At 38.2% G+C, this 24,179-nt stretch overlaps 1 protein-coding gene across 4 annotated transcripts in view; it reads right to left on the bottom strand.

Moving 5' to 3' along the window:
• Positions 1-24,179, bottom strand: part of THSD4 (thrombospondin type 1 domain containing 4) — a 345,093-nt gene that overhangs the window by 205,476 nt on the left and 115,438 nt on the right. For all 4 annotated transcript variants that reach the window (XM_061999825.1, XM_061999823.1, XM_061999824.1 and 1 more), the window contains one exon: positions 19,472-19,574. In XM_061999825.1, coding sequence (XP_061855809.1) covers positions 19,472-19,574 — 103 coding nt within the window. The remainder of the gene's footprint in view (positions 1-19,471; positions 19,575-24,179) is intronic.

Genomic DNA, 24,179 nt, shown 5'->3' on the forward strand with positions numbered 1-24,179 from the left:
GTTGAATTGAAATTTGCAAGTCTCCAATGCTAATCCACTATTCATATTACTTAGTTTGGAAACAAACCATATACACTGTCCCTGAGAACTTCAGTAATTTCTGTTGACTGGGGTAGTAATGTTAAAGATACAGAATTAACATTGCTATTGGATGAGCCAGAGCTGACTTCAACGAATAGCATGTATTAAAAAATGGGCCAAAAGCAATTCTGTATTAAAAGATCATTTCAATCCTCAAAATTTCCTAAAGGATAATGCTAAATGCAGGTTTAAATGTCACTCTAGACTCTACAGTAAGAGCAGGCGTACTTTCACATCCAGTGCAGAGGACCACATTTCCTGTGCCTCAGCCACATGGGGCTGATGTAAAGCATCTTTCTTTCCTGCCATTCAGCGGGACCTTGACCGGCTTGAGAGTTGGGGAGAGAGGTACCTCATGAGGTTCAACAAGGACAAGGGCAGAGTCCTGCATCTGGGAAGGAACAACCCCGTGCACCAGTACAGGCTGGGGGTCGAACTGCTGAAAAGCAGCTCTGCAGAGAGAGACCTGGGAGTCATGATTGATAATAAACTAACCATGAGCCAGCAATGTGCCCTCGTGGCCAAGAAGGCCAATGGTATCCTGGGATGCATCAAGAAGAGTGTGGCTAGCGGGTCGAGGGAGGTTCTTCTCCCCCTCTAATCTGCCCTAGTGAGGCCTCATCTGGAGTACTGTGTCCAGTTCTGGGCTCCTCAGCTCAAGAGGGACAGGGAAGTGCTGGAGAGAGTCCAGCGCAGGGCCACCAAGATGATCAGGGACTGGAACATCTTTCATACGAGGAAAGACAACTGGGGCTGTTTAGTCTGGAGGAGACTGAGGGGAGATCTTATTAACATTTATAAATATCTAAATGGTGGATATCAGGAGGTTGGGACATCCCTCTTTTCTATAGTAGATAGTAACAGGGCAAGGGGTAACGAGATGAAGCTGGATCACAAAAAGTTCCACTTAAACATAAGAAAAAACTATTTCACCATGAGAGTGACAGAGCAGTGGCACAGGCTGCCCAGAGGGGTTATGGAGTCTCCTTCCTTGGAGGTCTTCAAGACCCACCTGGACATGTTCCTATGTGACCTGATCTAGGTGAACCTGCTTCTGCAGGGGATTTGGACTGGATGACCTCTAAAGGTCCCTTCCAACCCCTACCTTTCTATGATTCTATGAATTTTGCATGCTTTATAGTACACAGAACATGGACAGTACTTGAAAATTGAAGACAAACTAATACTTTATACAGATGGGTTTTGTTCACCTTATTTAATTTGATAAGAAACATTATCTTTTACTATAGAACTTTAAAGCAGGTAATAGTGAAATGCACAAGGGCTGTGCTGCACAAACAGGCGGGAAGCTGGTTGACTCTGCCCAATTTATCTGTTCAAATGAGCAACACGGAGCTCTAGCATGTGCCTTTGTATTTGACATGGAAGACTAAGGAACTGTCAGTATAAAGCAAGGATAAGCAAGCGAGAAAGGAGGGAAAAAATTCAATACATCAAGCAAAAAGTAAACCATACTGATATCCAGTAACTGTTCTAATCATGGTGCTAGAAATTCAACACCGAAAGCTTATAAACAGTCACTAGAGAAAGTAAAATGTTGGAGGTCTTAGACTAGATCTTCCTTTCATAAATGATGAAATAACTTTCCTTCCAATTATTTTTTAAGCTAAACATATGCAGTATAAGTAACACTCAGATAATTAACACATAAACATCTGAAAATATTCTAAATACATAAAAAAGGATTAAGAATGTTCAGTAAAGTTGATACAGGTTTCAAAAGCTGATGAAAATAAAATCCCCAAACTCAAGCCCAGAACTTAACTCATCAAAAAAAACCCCAAGCACTTGAGATAATGAAATAATGGAAAATTCCCCAAGGAAAATGAAAACAATGTAAACTCAGAAAATGAAGTTCTAAATATATAAAGAAATAGAAGACGTATAAATTAGGCTAATCAGAACATCTTTTTTTTACTCTTTTCCCTAATAACTTTCTATATGTTCATGGAGATAGAATTAATGTTAATGCTATGTGTTTGCTGCTGAAATTCAGATTTGATTAATGGACAAGCACTGAGAATCATGTTCTCTAACATGCTCTTTGAACTCCATGACAAAAAAAAAAAGCTTCTGTGGGAAGCAGCAACTACCCTGTAGCAATAGCTCACTCACCAGATCATTTCTCAAACATGCTATGTTTGTCCTAAGAAGTAAAAGAGATGAAAAAAAGCTTGCTTCTCTTCTGACCTGCTTTAACTGTCATAGTCAATAGCGTCTCTTGCTCGCCAAGCAAAAGCAGCCACTTTGCTGAAACAGATTCTGCCATTTACACAACTGAATTTGTCAACCTCTTTCTAGCTGGCTGTATAAGAAGAGAGGGATAAGAAAACAGCTGGTATTTTTGCTTTCCCTTGATAGTTTCTTGACCAATATACACAACAAAAGGAATTTCCTTGGCTTGCTCTGAACTCTTAGACTCTCATATCTAGATATATTTTTCAAACTTGTACTTAAAAGTAGTCATTATGTACCTCCTTATAGTAAAAAATTAAAGCTTATGGGGCAGACCCTCAATTGCTAGAAACTGTTAGTGAATCAACATGTTAAAACAACGTAGAATCAACTGAGGGTTTGCCATAACAAGTGGCGGTGGAGTTTAATTTCTTCCTTATGCAACATCATTAATCAATGCAAATTATACAAATTGAATAACACATTATACTGTTAGCCATAATATTAGCATTACTAACAAAAACATAAAGTGAGTGGAATATCCCAGAATAAACAGTGACATGTACACTTCAGCAGGAAGCCTAAACTCAAATTTCTGATGCAATTCAGTTCAAAAGCTTTTTTTGCTAAAACTAGAGCACTGTATCATGTAAACAGAGTGCCATTTCACTGACAGAAGAGAATCTGGGCATCTAACAAGCAAGGCATCTTTTCCAAGGACTAAAATTCTATGTTAAAAGTGCAGCATTCAAAAGAGGAAAAACTAGAGGAAAAGACCAAGAAATACTGTAAAGAACTAGTGAAGTTGACCTTACAATGCCAGTATAAATTGCTTTTGAATAATAAAAGAGAAATCATGCCAAAAAACACAGCAAATTACTCTCCACATTATTTTACAAGTGCTTTAAAAGATTATGTTAAAAAGCAACCTCAAGTGAAATGCATCCAATAGCTGAAAACAAACTAGTGGCTTGTTTTCTCTTCTTGTGGTGCTATTTAATCAGTTCAGAATCAGGTTTCTTTTCAAATGACTTGGCCATGTGCAATATCTCGGAAGTGACTGAAGTTTGGGAATATAGCAAGTACTGTGTGTATATTGTCCATCACTGTGGAATTGAAAAACCTTTTGAACTTTGTCTGATCTGCTTCTGCTCAAAAGACAACTCATCCACAGAACCTCATAAAAAAGATCCCCTCAAAAGACAGAAATCCCTCTATCCTCTAAGCTAAAGGCATAAGGAGGAAAAAAAAAATTGTTTATTATTTGTCTTTCTCTCTGTGGCACAGCCAAAGTTAAAAATCACAATGAATTCAAAGGTCATGTCCCAAATACTGATTTTTATTCCCCTACTTCTTCTTAACCTCAGACTCAAACATTTATGATTCAGACACATACGTTAACATGTATTATCATATCCCAGTATGATGACTTAATCCTGACATCTGCATAGTATAGGTTGTACAGTGGAAACTCTGTGGATATGTAATTTGACTCTTGACACCCTAATTAATACCACTAGTTAAATTCTTGCAGCGGAAGAACAATGAAACAATAATGTTTTTTTCTCCTTACACCCTTGACGTACACGGCCGGGGAATGTTACAGTCCTGAGCTGGTTTTAACTAGATCAAACCAACAGGCCCAAACCCAACAGATTCATACTGAGCCGTATCCTGACCTGACTGGTCACACTTGTACGGCATAATAATGCAGAGTTTTAACAAACACTCCTCTTAGCATGCTTAGGCTTCCCAAAGGAAAGGAATAGTGTTGTCTTCATATTGTGGCAGAGTGTACCCGCGTGGCCAAGAAGGCCAGTGGCATCCTGGGATGCATCCAGAAGAGTGTGGCCAGCAGGTTGAGGGAGGTTCTCCCTCTCTACTCTGCCCTGGTGAGGCCTCATCTGGAGTCCTGTGTCCAGTTCTAGGCTCCTCAGCTCAAGAGGGACAGAGAACTTCTGGAGACAGTCCAGGGCGCAGGGCCACCAAGATGATCAGGGGACTGGAATATCTTTCATATGAGGAAAGGCTGCGGGAACTGGGGCTGTTTGATCTGGAGAAGAGGAGATTGAGGGGAGATCTTATTAATATTTACAAATACCTAAATGGTGGGTGTTAGGAGGTTGGGGCATCCCTTTTTTCTATTGTAGCTAGCAAAGAGGTAATGGGATGAAGCTGGAACACAAAAAGTTCCATGTAAACATAAGAAAAAATTATTTCACTGTGAGGGTGACAGAGCAGTGGAACCCAGAGGGGTTGTGGAGTCTCCTTCCTTGGACGTTTTCAAGACCTGCCTGGACATGTTCCTATGCAACCTGATCTATGTGAACCTGCTTCTGCAGCGGGGTTGGACTAGATGATCTCTAAAGGTCCCTTCCAACCCTACCATCCTATGATTCTATGATTCTATGAATAACAGTGATTATGATATGAAAACACAATGGGTTTTGTTTCTGTTCTAGTTTCTTGGATTTCAAGTACCTGACACAATACTCCTTTACAGTTACCATGCATAGGTGTTTGTATATTTCTTTGAAAAGTTCTGTATTCTATTGTTTACACACATTTTTTTATCTAATTTTAACTTTTATGTATTAACACAAAGCATCATGGGCAGAAGTAGTTAGATGTTTCCACGACAAAATTTCATAACGAAGACATGACATTTCTCAGACTTACTAGCACATTTAAAACTAAAAGGAAAAAAAAAATCAACATTTTAAAATGAAATATTTCATTATTTTCCAATCTCACAGTGCTAACAATGGAGATATCTTCCAGGGAATCATGAGCTTTGCAAGTGACGCAGAATGTCCTAGCCCACAATTTGTTAATATACGTCTCAAATTACATAAGTAAAAATCCTTTTTTATGACTTCTATACAACTCTAAGGCAGTTTATAGTCTGTCTTCAACCTTCTAATTTCAAAATGTACCATAACTGACTTCAGAGTGTGTCTTTCTTTCAATGCAGTAATTTATATTTGGAGCTAAAGGGAAAAATTTAAATCCAGAAAAATTAACAGTTCCTTCAAGGTTTTTTCCTAATTCACTATAAATGACTATTTTTTTCATTTTTTACAAGCTAAAGCAATTATGCACTGTCAACATATGCAAAAGCAGAAGAAATGGAATTCACATGCGGGTTTCACAAAGTGCAAGTGCAGATGGCAACCAGGTAACTCTTAGCCCTGTAAGCAAGAGAACAGATAAGAATCCACAAGAGCGGGCTTTGAGACTCCTCTTGCACAAAGGCTCAGACAGACACTATGGGTAAATCTGCAGTAGCTAATCAAGAGGATCTCGGCTCTCTGCTCCCAGTCCCACAGCCACACCACAGGAGGCAGATATGGGTCCCAGCTCCTCAGTTGCTGCTATTCCCACTGTATGGGGCAGGTTCAAACTGAGCTGTAAACTTCCCTGGCTCTGTTAACTACTAGAGCAGGCAGCCAACAGCAGCAGCACTTCAGGAGCCAGCCAGCACACGTGTTAACTTCTGTTGTCCCTCATGGGGAGCAGTTACCTTCAAGCAAAGCCCTGGGCAGATAGCTGGGGCAGTAACATGTTACACCCACACTGTTAAATCAGACAGAATCTGTCTGTTAGACCCTTTAACATCCTCCCTGGGGGGCTCTAACATATGAAGTTCTTTGCAGTGCTCCCTCCTTGTCTGATCAACCCAACATTCCTGCTCGCCTATCTGAATTCAAGAAGTGCTTTTCTTTTTATTAAAAGGTATTTTGATGATTATTAAGATTCTTTAGGGTTAAAACTCTGCATTTTTTGGAAAGCAAGTTCGAGGTATGACTGACTGGACCTTCAAAAATTTAGATTCAAAACACCACCAGAAAAAACAACACGAAAAGCATACAAACAGAAAGCATTGGTCACTGTCACACAATGGTATGGTATGGTATGGTATGGTATGGTATGGTATGGTATGGTATGGTATGGTATGGTATAATACAGTGCTACTCAAAGAAAGAAAAAGTCTTCATTTGCTTCTTGTACAACAATGATTTCACAGTGAAATTATCGCTTCAGCAGCTGCACTTAAGGACATGTTTCATACATTATATTTCCAATGTATTTCTCAAACTAGTAGTAGTCAAAATGTTAACACTGAAACAACACAAAGCAACTCTTCTCCTAAGACATGCAGAGCAGAAACTGGTACAGTCATAAAGCAGACCAATGAAATTATTACAACTCACACCAAATTTTATGTCAGCATTGACCTGTTTTTTGTTTACAGATGCTGTAGCTCCTATCAGTAATGTTGAAGCACCTCATATGCATTACAGAAAGTCCATGATATAAAAAAGGCACTTAAATCTGAACTTTAGAGTCATGGTCTAGACACAAAAAAGATTATCTCACTTTCTTACTGCTCTGTAGGAAATTCATGCAAGCTAGAAATCTGCATCCCATCCCCCCTCCACTAGAACACCAGTTCCAGTGCCTTAAGCCACATCATCATCCATCATAACTATCTGAATGTAAGGCCAATAGCACTGCTCTGACTTTCACCAGATCTGCATTATTTATAATTTTATTACTTCAGCTGATCAAAGTAACGAACTAGACGTTGACTTTTTATCTGCTTTGGCAGCATTGTTGGAGGAACTTGAAATTATTAAGCAGATGTTCTGCAACATAATTAGGGGCTTGTTTTGCTCTAATGAGATACAGTATTTGTTACAATGAGGAAATTGCTTGTGGATTTGTTATAATGCATTTTACATACACTGGGTTGTACTTATATTGGAGTAATGAAAAAAATTTAGAAAAAGTCTATATTACTTTTTTAGATCTGGTGATATCACCAGATTCATATCACTGCATTTGAAAAACAGATTAGGCTCAACTTTTTGAGGTATGTTTCTGGTTTTATACTTGCTATCCACTTCAGTGATGTAATGGATCCAGTTAGTTCTTTGTGATCTCTCTCCAGAGCTATCACTGTACTGTTGCAGCAGAACCAACCATAGTTGAGTCGCACCTCAGTATTTTTAGGCCTCTGACCAAAACATATTCAGAAGCAGATCTCTCTTTGCAGATATATGAGCAAAATTAATGCATGGCTTCTCCAGCTCCTTCAAACTTACCTAAATTTCTGGTGTTTGGATTTAAATTCAGAATTATACAGTACAATAGCAAAAGTAAATTAACAAATTCACAAGTTGACTCTACGGACAAGTGCCAGAGATTTGTATCTGTCTCGGTGTAAGAGGGAGAATTGATCCAGAAGAGCATTAGCAAGAATTGTCTCTCCTTTGTAAAAGACCTCAAACTGGGGCTTAGATATTTATTATGCGCCATGCTTATAAAAGTTCCAAAATGTCTAATGGAAACAAAGTACAACAGAAGCCACTTCTGATTTTCATTTTATATATTACCACTGGGAAACTCTCTCTTCTGATGTTCATCCATATTATAAGCTTTTCTTTCACAGTGGGTAAGACTTTCTTTGCTTTGAAAATCATAATTCATCATAAAAAGAACATCATATCAAGTGTATATAAATGCCAGTCCAACTTCTTATGCTGGCTAAATTGGTAAAATCTTTTAAACTCCCTTCAGAATACTCAATGCTTCCAAAATCCTCCATTCAAAACATTAAGAGAATACTCCAGAAACACAGGAATCCCCATATTGAAATAATAACGTGCAGCACAGATATTCATATTGATAAATAATTTCATTTTTCTAGGACATAATTACATCAATGAGAGTTGTAAACTTTGTGCTCCTTCGAAATACTGGGAGATCAAGTTGGAAATTGTCAATCTCAGGGCTTTTAAAGAAATGCCACATTAAAAAATAGGCTATAATACTTAATCCTTATGAATCCTCCATAGTATTTTATCTTTACAATCTCCCATTCCTCCCCCACTTTTAAAGCCTTGCATAGTGACTCCAGACTAAGCCTTAGCTTGGCAAATCTCAGCACTCCACTTGAGCCACAGTGATTAACCTTGTAGGATTTTTATCTTACACTACAAAAGAAAAGTCTTCTCACACAAAACCCAAAGAAAGAGGTTTTTTAAGAACAAGAGAGGCTTGTGTTTGCCACAAGCTATCACATTTCTAGGGATGTACTTATGCAAAGAAGTAGTAACTCACAAGCATTTCTTAAACTTTATCACTACTGTATCTCAGAGGCAGACAGTGAGACAGCCTCTCCAAAAGCAACCCAGACACCTCTGTATACTTGTAAGCCTACCGTTATGGCCCTACCTGAAGAAGCCTGGATCTTCTCGTTCAGGCAAAAACTGCCCATGTTTTAAGTGCCCTACATCATGCTTAAACATCTAAAACCAATAAGCCACCTTCTACTGAAACACAGCAACAGACAATCCCAAACCTAACATCTGCACTTGAGCAGGCTTTCTAAATTTTTCAGCTAGCCACAACCTCTGGGCTTGTGAAGTCACAGTGCACTGCCATTGATAATCACGATCAAAGCTTCTGGTCCCACTTGTAGACTGACCTAAACCTCCATTTGAGAATTGATGAGTTAAAGCTAAAACATTTCTAAAACTAATAAGGTAAAATCCACAAATTTTACTGGAATCAGACCTTTCATATCTATCTATCTTTTCAGTTTATGTAGGTATTAACTTCTAAAATCTGCACAATGCCATAGAAATTACAGTTAGAAAACAGAATTTTGCTCCTAAATATTCCAGAAAGTGGAAGTGCAAGTTCTACTGCTGAGAGTGTGCATAAGTGATTTCTGAGTACAGAAATGGAAACTGAACATAAATATTTAGATTCACACCTCACTCCCTCTGAAGTCAGTGTTAACTTTCCTTTTCTATCATCTGATACTGGAACACGCTTAAAATGAGTAAATTGTAAGAAAAAAATATCTTAATACTTTCACTATAAAAAAAAAGTATTCTGAAGAAATCTTTCTCCTCAAGTAGGAGGGAAAGAGTCTGTATTTATATAGGACACTCCTTTTATAATTTGTTTCTCCAATAATTACTTGAGGGTTTGGAGGGTTTTTTTTAACTAGGAATACATATACTATTTTGGGTTTTTAGGAGAAGTGTTAATATTTAAAAAGTTCAACACCGGAATAAATGTTTTATTTAGAAGTCACAGTTTTAATTGTCCAGGAGCACATATGGCAAAACAAAAAGATATTTTGGAGAGGGGTGAAGAAGGAAGTAATTTGGTCTCCAAGATGGTCCTAAAACTCTAGGTCGCTGCTTTCTGAATCCTTGCCTGTATCCAACAGAACCAGGCTCAGACTCAGCAAAAGCTCCTTGAACTTTTGAACAGAGACCACAGGTAGACTCTGAAGGAAGTCATCTTTTTTTCAAAGAAACTGTATCTAAAAATCTATGACAGAAATTCAACAGAGATTTTGTTCACTCATTTTCAGAAGAACTAACGAAATTAGAAGTTATTATAGTGGGAAAAAATTGTGGGTTTTTTTAAGTTCAAGTCATGAGTGTAGGCATTTGCACATTGTTTCTCGAAGACACTTGCACAGACTCAAGTAATTTGCCAATATCGTAGACATGAATGCTGATCTGAACATACGGAGGTCTTGCTGTTAGTAGCAAGTGGAGGGAGTCAAGACGAATTTTAGCAAAGTAGGCTTAAAAGCATCTATACCACTCACTTCCATATGTGCTTTGCAAAACCCAAATCTCCCTTTTACACTCTATTCTAGTCTACAGTCTTCACCACCACACAATCTGGATGCAATTTTGTTTTTAAATCTGAGCCTGAAAGCCACAACATCCGTCCTTAACTTTCTGCTTACACCAAAGGAACTAAGAAGTGTGCTCTGAAAGGAGGGCACAATTTTTCCTGAGATGTTTATCCAACTTGCAATTAGTGCAACCAGGCAGGTCAGGTCCTCTAGAACACAGCAGTAAATATTGGTCACCTGGATACAGAAGTCAACATCTCGTCAACAGCAAAGCCAGGTTAAATTTATCTAAACCTTGTAAGATTAGAACAGATAAGAGCTTGTCATCCCACCTCTTCTCTCACTTTCCCGTCTTCTTAAAAATACATTCTGTTTACACAGTTTACATTCAAGTCCACTTCAGAGTGCACTAAGTTTAATGCTGAATGATAACATTCAATGGATCTCATTTCCCATTTTCCTAAAGATACTAATAACCCTTTCTTGAGGCTCATCCAGGTGTCCATTTATAAACAGTCAAATCTTGCTCTCACCCCTCTTAACCTATTTTCCCCTACAAACAGAAAGTAGAAAAGTGAGTAAACACAGATATGCACAACAAACTAGAAACATTACATGTGGTGCACGCTATTACAGGGAAATGGTTGACTTCAAACGTCACAGTATGATCCCTGCCTAAAATAGTACAGTTAAAAATATGTATTATTACTATTTAAATTGTAACAAACCACAGAATCCCAGGTAAAAGCCAGGTTCTGATATTCCTAAAGTTCTTAAAAATGCAAGTCAAAACATGTATATTAATAATATTATATAGGAAGAATAACTATAACAGTTATGTTGCCATGAAGAAGCAATAAATTTTCATATGTATAAGTATCTAAGTATATTCTTTTATTACAGCTTTCTACAGAAGTAGTTACATATTTCAGTAATACACAGGATATTTACAATTTCCAGGTCAAGCTCAACACAACAGATGTTCAGGAAGCAGATTTATTGATGAAGTCAAAGAAATGCCTGAGATACTTCAGCACAGCCATACTTTTAAAGCTTTGCAAACTTCCATCTGCTTTCTCTTGTGATGCATTCACAAACCAGGAATAAAAAAAGGGGGAAAAGGGATGTGGTATAAATAAACTTCTTGTTCTACTGCACTTAAATAAATTCTAATCTCATAAGTGAGCAACATTTCAAAGAGATTTCAGTTAATTAAATAGAATTTTCAGTCAGTTGTGAAAAACAGATACTTCACAGTCTCAGATAGGATTTCCAATGAGTCTAAAGGAAATTAGAGCTCATATTCCACCAGAATTCAAGAGGAATTGTGTGCCTACAGTGCTTAGGTTCCTGTCAGTAATTTAGGTACATGCTTCAGGATGTCTCATTTTACACTAATCTGCTGCTGGCTTAATGTTCAGTTTTAATGTAATTTGCTAAGTATCTAGTCATGATACAGTTAGACATTAAGACTTGTTCAAATTAAAAGTGGTCAAATAGACAACAGGAAAGACCAAGCAAAGTAAATTGCAGTGTGTTTCATATGTCAACTCATGCACTAGTTGAAGATTTGAAGCCATGATCTTTTGTAAAAGACAAGATCAAGTTTTCGCTAGATTTTTCCAAATTTATTTCACAGAATCACAAAATGGTAGAGGTTGGAAGGGACCTCTAAAAACCATCTAGTCCAATCCTCCTGCTAAAGCAGGTCCAACTAAATGAGGTCACACAAGAACACGTCCAGGTGGTTTTTGAAAACCTGTAGAGAAGGGTTGCAACCTGGCTTTGTATCCTGCTTCTTCCACACAGGATATTGAACTCCACCATCTCATGTTCACTGCAGCCAGGTTTGCCTCCAAACTTCACATCCCAAACCATACCTTTTTATTTGTTTGCACAAGGTCCAGATTTCCTAAATTTCAAATCATGCTAGATCCTAACTCGGAAGAAAAGTGTATGTGATATGCACCTGTGACCTGCATGTAGAAGGGGATTATATCAGCATAGCTGTTTAACACATAGGTTAGTTGGTAGGCATACACTCAGACTTCTGGTTTGCAGGAAGAAACTGAGAACAACTCCTAGACAGTTTTGTTTTGTTAGGGTTTTTGGTTGTTTTTTTGTTTGGTTTGGGGGGTTTGATTTGTTTTGTTGTTTTACACACACACTATAAACAAGGAAGAAAAGTGGTAATAACCCCTTTGGGTTTCTGTGATGAAATGTAAGAATGTCAATTCTGTTATTATCAGTGTTCTGTTATTATCTACTGTTAGGGAAGTGTGCACTATTCGAGTTGTAGCTAATCAAGAAATACAAACGTCATCTACTAATGACACTTCAGACCTCCCAAACCTGTCTGTTGTGTTTTTAATGAATCTGTCTGGCTACAGCATTTCACATAAAACATGACTAATAACAAAAAAAAAAAAAAAGTCACAGAATATACAGTGTAAGCAATTAAAATACAAGTTTCAAGAATAACTACCCACAAAATGGAATAAAACAACTAAGATTTCTAGCAGGTGGAGGTAAAAAAAAAGCAGAGAAGTATGGCCTACTGCAATGCAAAATGAAGACTTCAAGCAGCTGCCTAATTGCATATAATACCTTGCAACTGGATAAACTGCAGCACAGCTGGATTGTTTCTTGAGATATTGTGTATATACTCAAACATCTGTATGTTCACTGACTAGCAGTAACTTACTACAGTATAAATAAAACAGTAAGAATTCTTGTCCTTTAGATGAACAAATTAAGTTGTCAAATTAAGATGAACAAATTAAGTGTGTATAGCACACAAAACTAAGAGAATACTAGTTCAGAATAGCATATCCTGAGCCACATGGAACCGGCAGTTAAAAACCAGAAAAGGCCAAGAGTTCATGAACTTAAACTATGTTACCTTTGCTTCTCAAAGACTGCATTCCTCTAGCCAAGAAATCACAGGCATTCAGGAAACATATACCAGAGCCTACCTTACTAATCTTACGCAAGGATGAATTCTTTAATTACTCTAATCTTAAGTTTCACTTCCAGTTAACATAAAAAAGTAACACAAAAGTTCTGTTTCTCTGTACATGTCAACCTTATGATGCTTCTAGAATGTTTTTATGAAGACGTAAGGAAATTCAACAATGGACACTGGATGAATGCTTGTACTAATAATGTGCATGTAAATAATACATATATAATTTGTTTATACATGTATCTCACAATTCTAACACAATAACAAACAACACACTAAACACAAGTATAATATATTCAGAGTTGGCCCAGCTGAAACGCAATCTGACTCAAACCCTGCTCCAAAGAGCAATGTGGTGTACAGGCTCCATACACCTTTTGCCACTCAGCAATCAAACACAAATATAAAGAGAAGTCATAAGAGGAAGTCAAACCTGGCAATCAGAAGGAACTGAAGGAACTCTGCCAGGCCTTCCAGAGATCCTCTCACTGCCAGAGTTCACCTACTCTGGCTGCCCTCACAGATTCCATGCAGGTGAAGACCACTGCCCCAGAGGCCAGCTCGCCTGCTAATGCAGGTGGTAGAGGTCTCTCCACACACTCTGCACAGCCTTTTGGGTTACACAACTATCTGCCAGCAATAAGCTATTAAGCAGCTTTCAAGATCTGAGAATGGCTCAGTTCCTAGAAACTCATCTGGCTTGAAACAGTATTTTAAACCAAAGACATCTTGACTCTACCACAAGGTACTAAATCATCTGTACAGTCACCACTATGATGATCCTTTAGCCACGTCCTCATTTCTATTATTTATTGCCTTTGTTAGGTCATGTCCAGTGAGCTCTAACACAAGTTACAACTGCATATAAAATTACACATTGTCTTTGAAACAGCAAGAATTCCTGCTGTCAGTGCCATGCAGGTAAATCAGTGTGTTGTCCTGCAAACAAGCAGATTCACCTGAAAGGGAAGTGCTGAAACTAGAGCTGTTTTTCAACAAAAAGAAACACAATAACTCCTGTCATTTAAAAGAAATGCTTGGTCAAGTTCACACTTTAGAGAACTTCTCAGTAATATCTCTCTCTAAAATAACAAAATGGAGAGAGAGAAAAAAAAAAAAAAAGAAAACAGAACCACTTCCATGACATTTTTGCATTTCTTTTACTAAGAGGGAAAGGGATAAAGCCTCAATATGTTTTAGAGGTAAAAAATGTCTGACTTTTAGTGAACCAGGCTCTGATTTGCAAAAAATACTTTGCTGTCTCAGGAGAAAATGGTCAAACTTTGCAGTATTTTTCTACTTGTAAATAATTATGTTTAAAAGGAAGAAAAAAGCCAAGTCCACAAAGAACATATTTTTCGCTATTTCTAGTTTTAGGCCTTGGAGTTACAACAACAACCTCTCCTGGACTTCAAAGTCCTCTCCCACTGGCGACACAGGCAGAGGCAGCCCAGTTGGTGGCTGCCCTGGCTGGTGACCACAGGGATGAGCAGCACAGACTGGAAAGGCCCACAGGCCCTGCAGGAATCTGTACCTAAAGGAGAGAGGAGTACTCAGTGCAGAGTCACCATGCTCTTTCTTCACGTGTACCACTCCTATGCCTGCCTGCCTGCCTGATATAGAACCCCATGGCTAGGAGTGTAGTACAAAATATTGCCTGTTACAAGAGCCCGGCTGTCATTACCATACAGAACTCAAAGCAAGAACTCAAAACAGATACTGAGCAAACTCAGGATTTTCTGCAGTTGTTGATTTGAAAAACATTACATCTGACAATGTATTTTAGACACTTAAGACTATCCAGGTATCCTCCTGAGGAGGAAGTATCAGACAGATTTTCTTGGAGAGGGCTGTATTTCCTCTTTAAGCTTATACCAAATTTCTGACAAAAAAATCTGCAGTTGTCTCCCTCCTCTCAAAAAATGTAAGTATTTTTCACTAAGACAGACTTGTGGTCAGATTTCCATGGAGTTATCCTTCTCAATGAACCAATAGGTTTTCTCTTTCAACAGATTCTTTTCATACAGTCTTCAAAATATCAAACACTTTACATTATAAATTTCTCACCACAATTAAAAATGACAATTAGGTGAAATAAACAGTTCCAACTAAAGAGTTTAATTACCAAAATGATTAAACATTTATTGCTTCTGTAGATTTCAGCTTCCTTACAGGTTTTATGGTCATGTCACTGTAATGTTTTCCCTCTGTCACAACTGGATTCTTCTTCTCAAATACTGCCATTAAAGTCATTATGTGCTATTGGTTCTCCAACACAAACTAGGATTTTTTTCATTAAATACTCTAAATTCATAGAGTTTATAGTCCCTTTAGTATGGCTTTTTTAATAAAGACAAAAGTTTGTGTTGGAGAAGTAGTAGATAAAACAGGGGACGGAAACACATCTGCACCAATCTGAACAAGGAAGAAGTAAAAATGTGTATGTTTTCTTAAAAAAGTAATAATTACACTTAATTCACCAGCAAGAAACTGCTGTAAATTATGGTTTAGCTGCCTTTATTGATCCAACACAAATACTGGGAGAAAGCTGTACTATGCTGGAGAGAGAAAAAGAAACGACTAAGGCATGTTTTAGATCCCGAGTCATCTTTCCTGGCACAGGGCAGAGTGAGTCAAAGCTGCTGTGTAGGAAGCAAGGAGATGTAAGTGGGCTGAGCTGGCTCAGTCTTGTGTGTGTTTTGTCAATAGCAGTTTGAAACAGGATGCTTCAAAGCTAATACATCATAAGTCTTTGGGACCATGTTGTAGAAGTCATGCTGTCCACAAAACGTGTCTTCAGCCACATACTTGCTGGGCTACCAAGCTCTTCTTTCTGCTTAAATGCATGGTATAAAGTACCAAAGTTTTACAGCTCTGAAACCTCCTTTGGGGTAACTTCACAAATCACAGAATCACAGAATGGTAGGGATTGGAAGAGATCTTTAGAGATCATCTAGTTCAATCGACCTGCCCAAGCAGGTCCAGCTAGATCAGGTCACACAGGAACACACTCAGGTGGGTTTTGAGAACCTCCAGAGGAGACTCCACACCCTCCCTGGTCAGCCTGTGCCAGGGCTCCCTCACCCTCACAGGAAAACAGGTTTTTGTTATGTTTAAATGGAACTTTTTGTGCTCCAGCTTCTTTCCCTTACCCCTTGTCCTTGTCACTAGATACAATAGAAAAAAGTGATGTCCCAGCCTCTTGACATCCACCATTTAGATATTTTTAAGTATTAATGAGATCCCCCCTCAGTCTCCTCTTCTCTAAACAGCCCCAGTTCTCACAGTCTTTCCTCCTAAGTCGAACATGACATTAATTAAAAGCACAGTATATCCTGAATGTTCATCATTTGAGATAGAAGTACAGCTCTGCAAGTCTTCACTACATCTGCAACAGCTAACACCAGGATTGAAGCATGACTGCAGTAGAAAGAAACATCATTAGATCAACTGGAATTTAGATATAAACCTGCTTGACACTGTACTGCCTCCCGTTGAGCTGTAAAAATAGGTGATGGGACTACAGAGAGTATGCTAGCATGCCAAAAACCCATGGAAATGTCCATTTCTGGGTACGGGGAAAAAGAACTTCAAACATTTGTAAGGCTCTTTGAGTCCCCTGCAAAAAAAACCAAAAAAACCAAAAAAACCACAATGACTTCTAACACTTCTTTCAGCACATCTTCAGAAGGGTCTTTATTGTCACAAAAAAGGCATTTTGCCTATTTGTACAATGAGGAAAGCTAGGCTTCCTCAAAAACCACAGAACCACAAAAGTTGGCTCTGAGAGAGCTATTCACACAATACAGTCCAGCAAGGGGTTCCCTCAGTCCCCAGTGACAGCAGCACATGCTGCCTTCCAGCAGACACACCCAGCTGCAGCCCCATACAGACACACTTTTCACAGTCTTCTCTTCAAACGGTATCAGGCTCAATACTACAGGACAGACATGACATCAGTTTATTACCAGCAAAAAATCCCCAGTGGCTATCATCCATTTTTCCTTCTAAACCTATTAGGATGAATTGGATGGGGAATAAAACTAGAAGAACCAGGAGGAATGCCTCCAGCATGAAAGACATTTTCCCATTCCTTTTCCAGATCTCTGGATCTCTCTAAATTTTGGAGCTGGGAAAGCAACTTAGAGCAATGAGTTCAAGATTGTAGGAAAGTAAAACATACACAGAACACTAATTGCTCCAGAGCAGATGAATGACACTGAAGATGACACTGGTCAGGAAACTACAGGCCAGTCAGCCTCACCTCCACCCCTGGAAAGGTGATGGATCAGCTCATCCTCAACGTCATCTCTAAACACATGAAGGAAAGACAGTTATCAGTGGGAGTCAATACAGATTCATCAAGAGATCCTGCTTGATCAACCTGATAGCCTTCTATGATGGCATAACTGGCTGGCTAGATGAGGGGAGAGCAGTGAATGTCATCTACCTTGACTGCAGCAGGGCTTCTGACACTATCTCCCATAACATCCTCATAGGAAGGCTCAGGAAGTGTGGGTTGGGTAAGTACAGAGTCCTGCACCTCTAGAGGAACAACCCTATGCACCAGTACAGACTGGGGGTTGATCAACTGGAGAACAGCTCTGTGGAGAAGGATCTGGAAGTTCTAGTGGACATCAAACTAAAAATGAGCCAGCAATGTGCTCTCATGGCCTAGAAGGCCAATGGCATTCCGGGATGCATTAAGAGTGCAGCCAGCAGGTAAAAGGATGTTATTGTCTTCTACTGCTCTTTCCTAGTGACACCTCATTGGGAGTACTGTGTCCAGTTTTGGGCTCCCCAGCTGAAGAGAGACAGGGAACTTCTAGACAAGAGTCCAGCAGAGGGTCACCAAGATGACCAGGGGACTATAGCATCTTTCTTGTGAGGAAAGGCTGAGACCTGGGCCTGTTTAGCCTAGAGAAGACTGATATAAGTATTTAAAAGATGTGTGTCAAGAGGATGGGGTGGCACTTTTTTCTGTGTTCTCAGGTGACAGTACAAGGGGTAATGGGATGAAGCTGGAACGCAAAAAGTTCCCCTTAAACATAAGGAAAAAAATACTTGTCTGTAAGGGTGAGGGAGCCCTGGCACAGGTTGCCCAGGGAGGTTGCAGCATTTCCTTTTCTGGAGGCTGTCAAAAACCACCTGACCATGTTCCTATGTGATCTGATCTCGGTGGACCCACTTGAGCAGGAGGCTTGGACTAGATGATCTCTAGAGGTCCCTTTCTACCAGTCTATGATTCTACAATTCTAAGATGTACATAATGACAAGGGCAGAGCATTGCCATAAAGATAAGTCACCAAAGCCTTTATTTGTAATGAAGCTTCTCAGCAAAGAGAAATCCATGCAAATATTGACTATAAGACATTAAAAGCCATGTCACGATGTATATTTTAATTGTGGGCATTGTATTATATGCAGTTACTTACACAGAAGGCAATAAAAACCATATTCAAGAGACAAATATACAGGTACATTCTCTTCTACTTTATTGTTTTCAAATCTGAATAAGTAGGTGGACCTGCACATCCTGCATTTTAAAAGTTTAAGGTGAGGCTGTGCCTCCATTTGCAGGGAACAGAACACATGGTACAGAGAACACAAAGCCTGCTGGTAAAAGAGTCTATGGGTAACAAAGTCATCATTGTACTCTCCTACTAGTGATTCACGTCAAGTGGTAGAATGGCTTCAAAATAATACAGATAGCTAGTTCACAATATGCATGCATACTTCCTTATCTATAAATCCCCTTTTGTCTTTGAAGTTTTGTGGAAAACAACTTTTTTTTTAAATTAATATAAAAAACATGGTATGAACTAAATTCCTCTGAATTCGGAGATATATTTGAAGAATAAATTACCTTAGAAATAATCACAAATCTCAACTGAGGTGAGTGTAGCTCGTGTTTACAGAAAGACAAAATAAATAACTACTTCACAAAACATGTTTCTGGAAAAACATTATAACCCCTAGTTGATATTTTGCCCTCCAAGGGTTGGGACTCTAGAGGGGTAGCAGACCACCAGATCTGCTGCTGCTTTGTGTCCCAGAACAATCAGTTCAACATGCAGCTGGGAAAGTCCATAGCACAGGTATCCCTACCATAATCACTATCCCATCTGTCAAACATATTATTAGAAAATGCAAATTACACAGGCAGAGAGTCCTGAAATTAATGCACAAGGACAAGCCACATGCTAAACTGGCATTAAAAAAAAATTAACTCAATTTATTGAAATACTCATAATGACCTTTTGTCATCAAAAGTAAAAACCAAACAAGAAGACATTTAACAGTGTAGTAGCTGGCATACAGTCGCAACACTATACAGATACAATGGTACACCCAAGTGGGACCTATGTGCTTTCATTGCTCTAAAATGCAAGAAATACTGATGTGAGATTACCTTCTTGTGTGCCCATGCAGCAAATGAACAGCGTAAAATGAGCAACAGCCAGACAGTCAAAGCCTGATGTCTTCCACTGGGTAAAAATCACATTTGCCCTCCGAAAATCTGTGTAATAATACAAAACCCAGTTGTTTTCTCTTACCTTCTGCAAAAGGTTCCCACTCATAAAAGCGACCCATAAATGGCTTGTTATTGTATGATGCACATTGCACTTCTCGAATATTTCTGCTGCTTTCAGGACACAACTGTTAAAATTAAAAACAAAAAACCAAAAATCATGTTACAATCAACAGAAATGTTCTAACTGCTTTCTTACTAATTCACTTTAGAAGGTTAATGAAGCCACTGCCAAATTCTAATTCAGATGAACATTATTAACTTCAGCAGACTCCTTTAAAACAGGAAACAAGCTGTGTGCTTTTAAGTGACAGTGGTAAAAGTGTCTGTAGAAAAAAAATAACTTTGTGGAGTTTGTAGAGCAATAGTTCACCAAAAAAAAAAAAAAGGAAATGAAAAAGACGACACTTCAAGATAAATTCAGTAAATTAGATCCAAATCATTTCCTTTCCACAATAGCTTCACATTTTTCATTATTAATTTTCTGGGCTCAGATTCAACAGTGCTGAAACACTTAACATACATGCTTCCATAACTTACTAAAAGCTGGCCACACAAGCTCCTTAATTTTCCTACTATGCTTCAATACTGTATCACCTCTCTTTCATTTTTATTTCTACATGCTGCTATTTTAGCCAGTGAATTAGTTTATATTTTAAGTTATGCCTTCAAGTGATACCTTCAGAGTTCTTTTGAAACTGAATAGTGGGAAGAGCTTTTCATACACATGTGTGTGCATGCACACACACACACATATTGAGGCAGGGAAGGTTTTACAGATAGAAGTAACATCTTTTATTAGGTCATCTGAAACTAAAGACTTTGGGAGACATGCCTTGCTTTGCAGATTCCAAAAGTAAATACAAGTTAAATACTTAATTACTTTGTTCTGCCTGTATCCTCACACTACAGCAGTTACACAAAGGAATACTCTGTGTGTGGGCACACACAATGGAGAGAAAGATGCTAGAACAGGCAGGAGGTTAATTATAACAATTTTTATGCTTGGGGAAAATACACAAGTTTTTGTCACAGTTTTTTTTTTCAGAGTTTTTTTTTTTCCAGGTAGCCTTTAGATGACCAAAATGTCTGCTAAAAACACTATTCAAGAACAGTAATCACCACATGAAGAACCGGACTAGAGCAGATGAATATTTTTTATGTGACAGACCTCAAGGGAAAGCTATTATATGAAAATAGCATGTCTAAATAACTGTATTTTGAAGGGAACAGCAAGAGAATTGGTAACAAGAGCTCTTATTGCAACTGTAAGTCAGCTCTCTTATACTTGTACAGGGAGAAAGATTGGTTGTCTTTGCAGTGAAAGCCAGTACACCAGAGGCCCCAGAGGAGTGCTTGCTTTGTATCCGCCATCTATGAATGAGGATGTTTGCAACTGCATCAGTGAGACAAAGTCAAGAGTTTTTAAGTGGGCTATAAACTGTACCAAAGACATGCCTAGGGGAAGGTTCACAGACTACTTTATCTTCTATTAGAATCACAAATCTTCTAGAATAAACACTGTTTCTGGCCAAACAGCCATCTCTGCTTTGTTCATCCACCCTTCTGAGATCTCCAAGTACATACAAATACTGTTTTCTTCAACAAACTCTCTAATTTAAAAAAAAAATCCAAACCAAAAAATCACCACACAAATGAAAAAGCTTCCCCGACAACAGTATCACGAGCCACCAAATCACATTAGAAGGGTGGAACCAAAAGTCTTTCTAATGACAAATGCAGAAAGTAAAGCTATATTTCCACAAGCAAAATACACATCCTTATATCTGTGATAAAGCAATGCAGCAAGATTAATTCAGCAACAGAAATCAACCAAGCAAGGCTAGGAAGCTTATGCTTTTCACGGAAACCAATTAAAGCGTATATCCTAAAGGTGAAGGGACAGAACCTGAGCTGGCATAAATTAAGAGCACTACATTAAATTACAGCAGAATGACATCAGTTTGCACTAGCAAAGAACCCAGCCTGAGGGGTTTCTTATTTGGAAAGCTTTTCCCCTTGGTTTTTTTTGCACATATTTTCTGACTATTGTGATGTTTGGTTGTTACTTGCTTTTCCTTTTTTGAGCCCCAAGCTTGTACTCTTGTGTACCAGTATTTATAGATCACAGTTTCCTGTAAACCCTGTTCATATCAACTGCAGACAATGCATGAATAAAAATATCAAAATATTCATTCCTGTTGCCAAAAAATAGTGACAATCAACTCTCTTAAGCCCATTTTTATATACCTATAATTTCTTACTGAAAGTTGGCCATAGGACAGCAAAGGATTGAAGAGAAACACCGTGTGGATCAAGCTGAAATCAAACGAAAAGGCTAACTCATTAATATCCATGATACTTCAAAAGTTCCAAGTCAGTTGCCTTTCCTCCATTTACTGAAGAATAAATTATTGAGTAAGAATTTGAAGGAGTGATCCACTCTATAAAAAACTCTGCTTTATTCTCTATACAGATAATACTGACTTTTATTTTTAAATGTCTTTTAAAAATATTTTATGAAAGAGTTAACTACAAAGTGCAATCAGTCAAACTTACTACAGTTTATGAATCACCAAGGCTGAAAAGTTATGCTATATTTATATACTAGTTAACTTCTATATATTATTTCCTAATCCCACCTAAATTATTAATGCATAGCTGAACCAAAGGACAGTATTACAGTACTTACAGCTCAATCCCCTTGAAAATGAAATCCTTGAGCCTTTCTCAGAAGAGCTAAGACTTAGAGATACTTTCTCTTGGCCTCTCTTGCTTTTTAGCACATCTTTTATGGAGAAAGTACAGTTATCAATAAAAGGAAAAAATGTAACCCTGTACAATCCAAAATGAAAATTTTGCATAGGTGTTTCTGTAGATCCTCGGTTTTTATTTATTCCTTTTCACTTTTATTTATTACTATTTCTGTCACAAACACATATAGCTTAAAACTGAAAAGACAGCAAAAAGCATCTGTGATGAGAAGACAAGAACCCCAAAGAAAGCTATTAATTACAATGTCTCATAGTTGTTCCTTACAGAGTTAACTCATTTGCACCTCAGCTCACACATGCATCTGGGAGACACTGGAAGAGGACTGAGGCCAAAGACAGGCTCTGCCATAGTATGGGCCCTGCAGCTTGTGCTTTGCATCATGCAACGGGTCATACCTGGGCTTAGTTCACACTCCTGCCTGTGGCAGAGTCCCTACACCCTTCCTGGCCCTCTGCCAAATGAACAGCAATTTTGCTTTAAAAAACAGGTGTGTTGGCATGTTTACAGGTGAAAAATGTTCCTGTGCCTGAGCCAGAGTACTAGGATTTAAACAACCTGGATCTTTTTCCAAAATCTTCCAGAGGCTTTCAGAATGAACTTTGCTAAAATATTTAACTTTACTATGTATTTCTCTCTCAGTTCCCCCCCTCAGGGACATGAGGGCATTAGGTTCGTGCTGCCTGGTAGGGATGTGGAAACAATTTCTTTGAAAACAAAATGCTGACTTGAATTCATTGTTTCAAGATAGATCTGGAATTTCATTTTTTCCTCAAAATTTCATTTGGTTTTGTGATTACTGAGGGAGTTGTCTAAAGGTCTTCATGCAATACAGGTTTTCATATAACACCGGGACAACCTCTTTAAATATTCATTAAAAAAAGAAATAAAATCTCCTTCTAAATCCAGGTCTGAGGACACAGATCAGCAAAAAATATACATTGGATCTTCTAAGACAAATCTCAGATTCCATAGTGTAGAGTCAGATATAATTTATCTAGAAAACCACATGCTGCAAGACATTATTTTTGTTATTATTCTTACATTTGTGCACTCTAAAATTAGAAATTGCATCTAGAATCACAAATTTTGTATGGTTTTAGGTGATGTCTCTCCTCCTTAAAATGTGCTGCTTGGAAAATCCAATGCTGTAAGTTAAGTATGTGGGACTTCATTCAGCTAAGTACCTTCAAATTGCTGGAGATTTTCACACAAGGTAAAATGCTTGCAGAACTTCGCTTCATTTTGATGTGTCTGTTTCAAGTATGATATCAAGTATAAAATCTTGGCCAATATTTCCTATGAACATGGAATCCACAGCAGCAGCACAGCACTTTGTTGATGACGGAGACAAAACATTTTGGAAGTACCGCTTTGTGTTGTGGGACCTCAGGCCAAATTTCTTGAAATGCACTGTTTCTGCAGCTGATAGAAACTTTGCACTTCTGATACAGCACCTTTATTTATGCCTCAATGTAATCTGGTATGAAAGTATCCTGAGGGACAGCAACACACAGTACTTCTCTTGTCATGTACCATTACAGTTTTCTTAAAATGAGTTGCTAGTACAGCTAAGACTGTAAAACAAAAAAACCTACTCCTTAGCTTTTGTGAAAAATTGGAAAGCACAGGTTTCTAACAGATCTTCGATGCTTTAGTTAACTAATGCAGTGATGGCAAAGCACCAGAAAATTATCAGTCTGCCAGCAGATGTGTTCTCATACTGGATGTATTTCTGTCATTAGTAAAGTCGCACTGAGATAATACACTGCTGGAAATTCATAAATGGGCCATTTTGATCTTGAAATCACCTCTAAACATTAGTCAAGATTTCTGGCACTCTTTCATTCTTATGACCTATAGTAACTAGCAAATTCTTTTTCCAGAGGCCAATAGCTCTTCTGGATTCTCCAGGCTCAGGCATGATTCCTAATTAATATTTCCTATGTGTGCAATACTAT

This window comes from Colius striatus, chromosome 7, assembly GCF_028858725.1.
Source record: "Colius striatus isolate bColStr4 chromosome 7, bColStr4.1.hap1, whole genome shotgun sequence".
Lineage (NCBI taxonomy): Eukaryota > Metazoa > Chordata > Aves > Coliiformes > Coliidae > Colius > Colius striatus.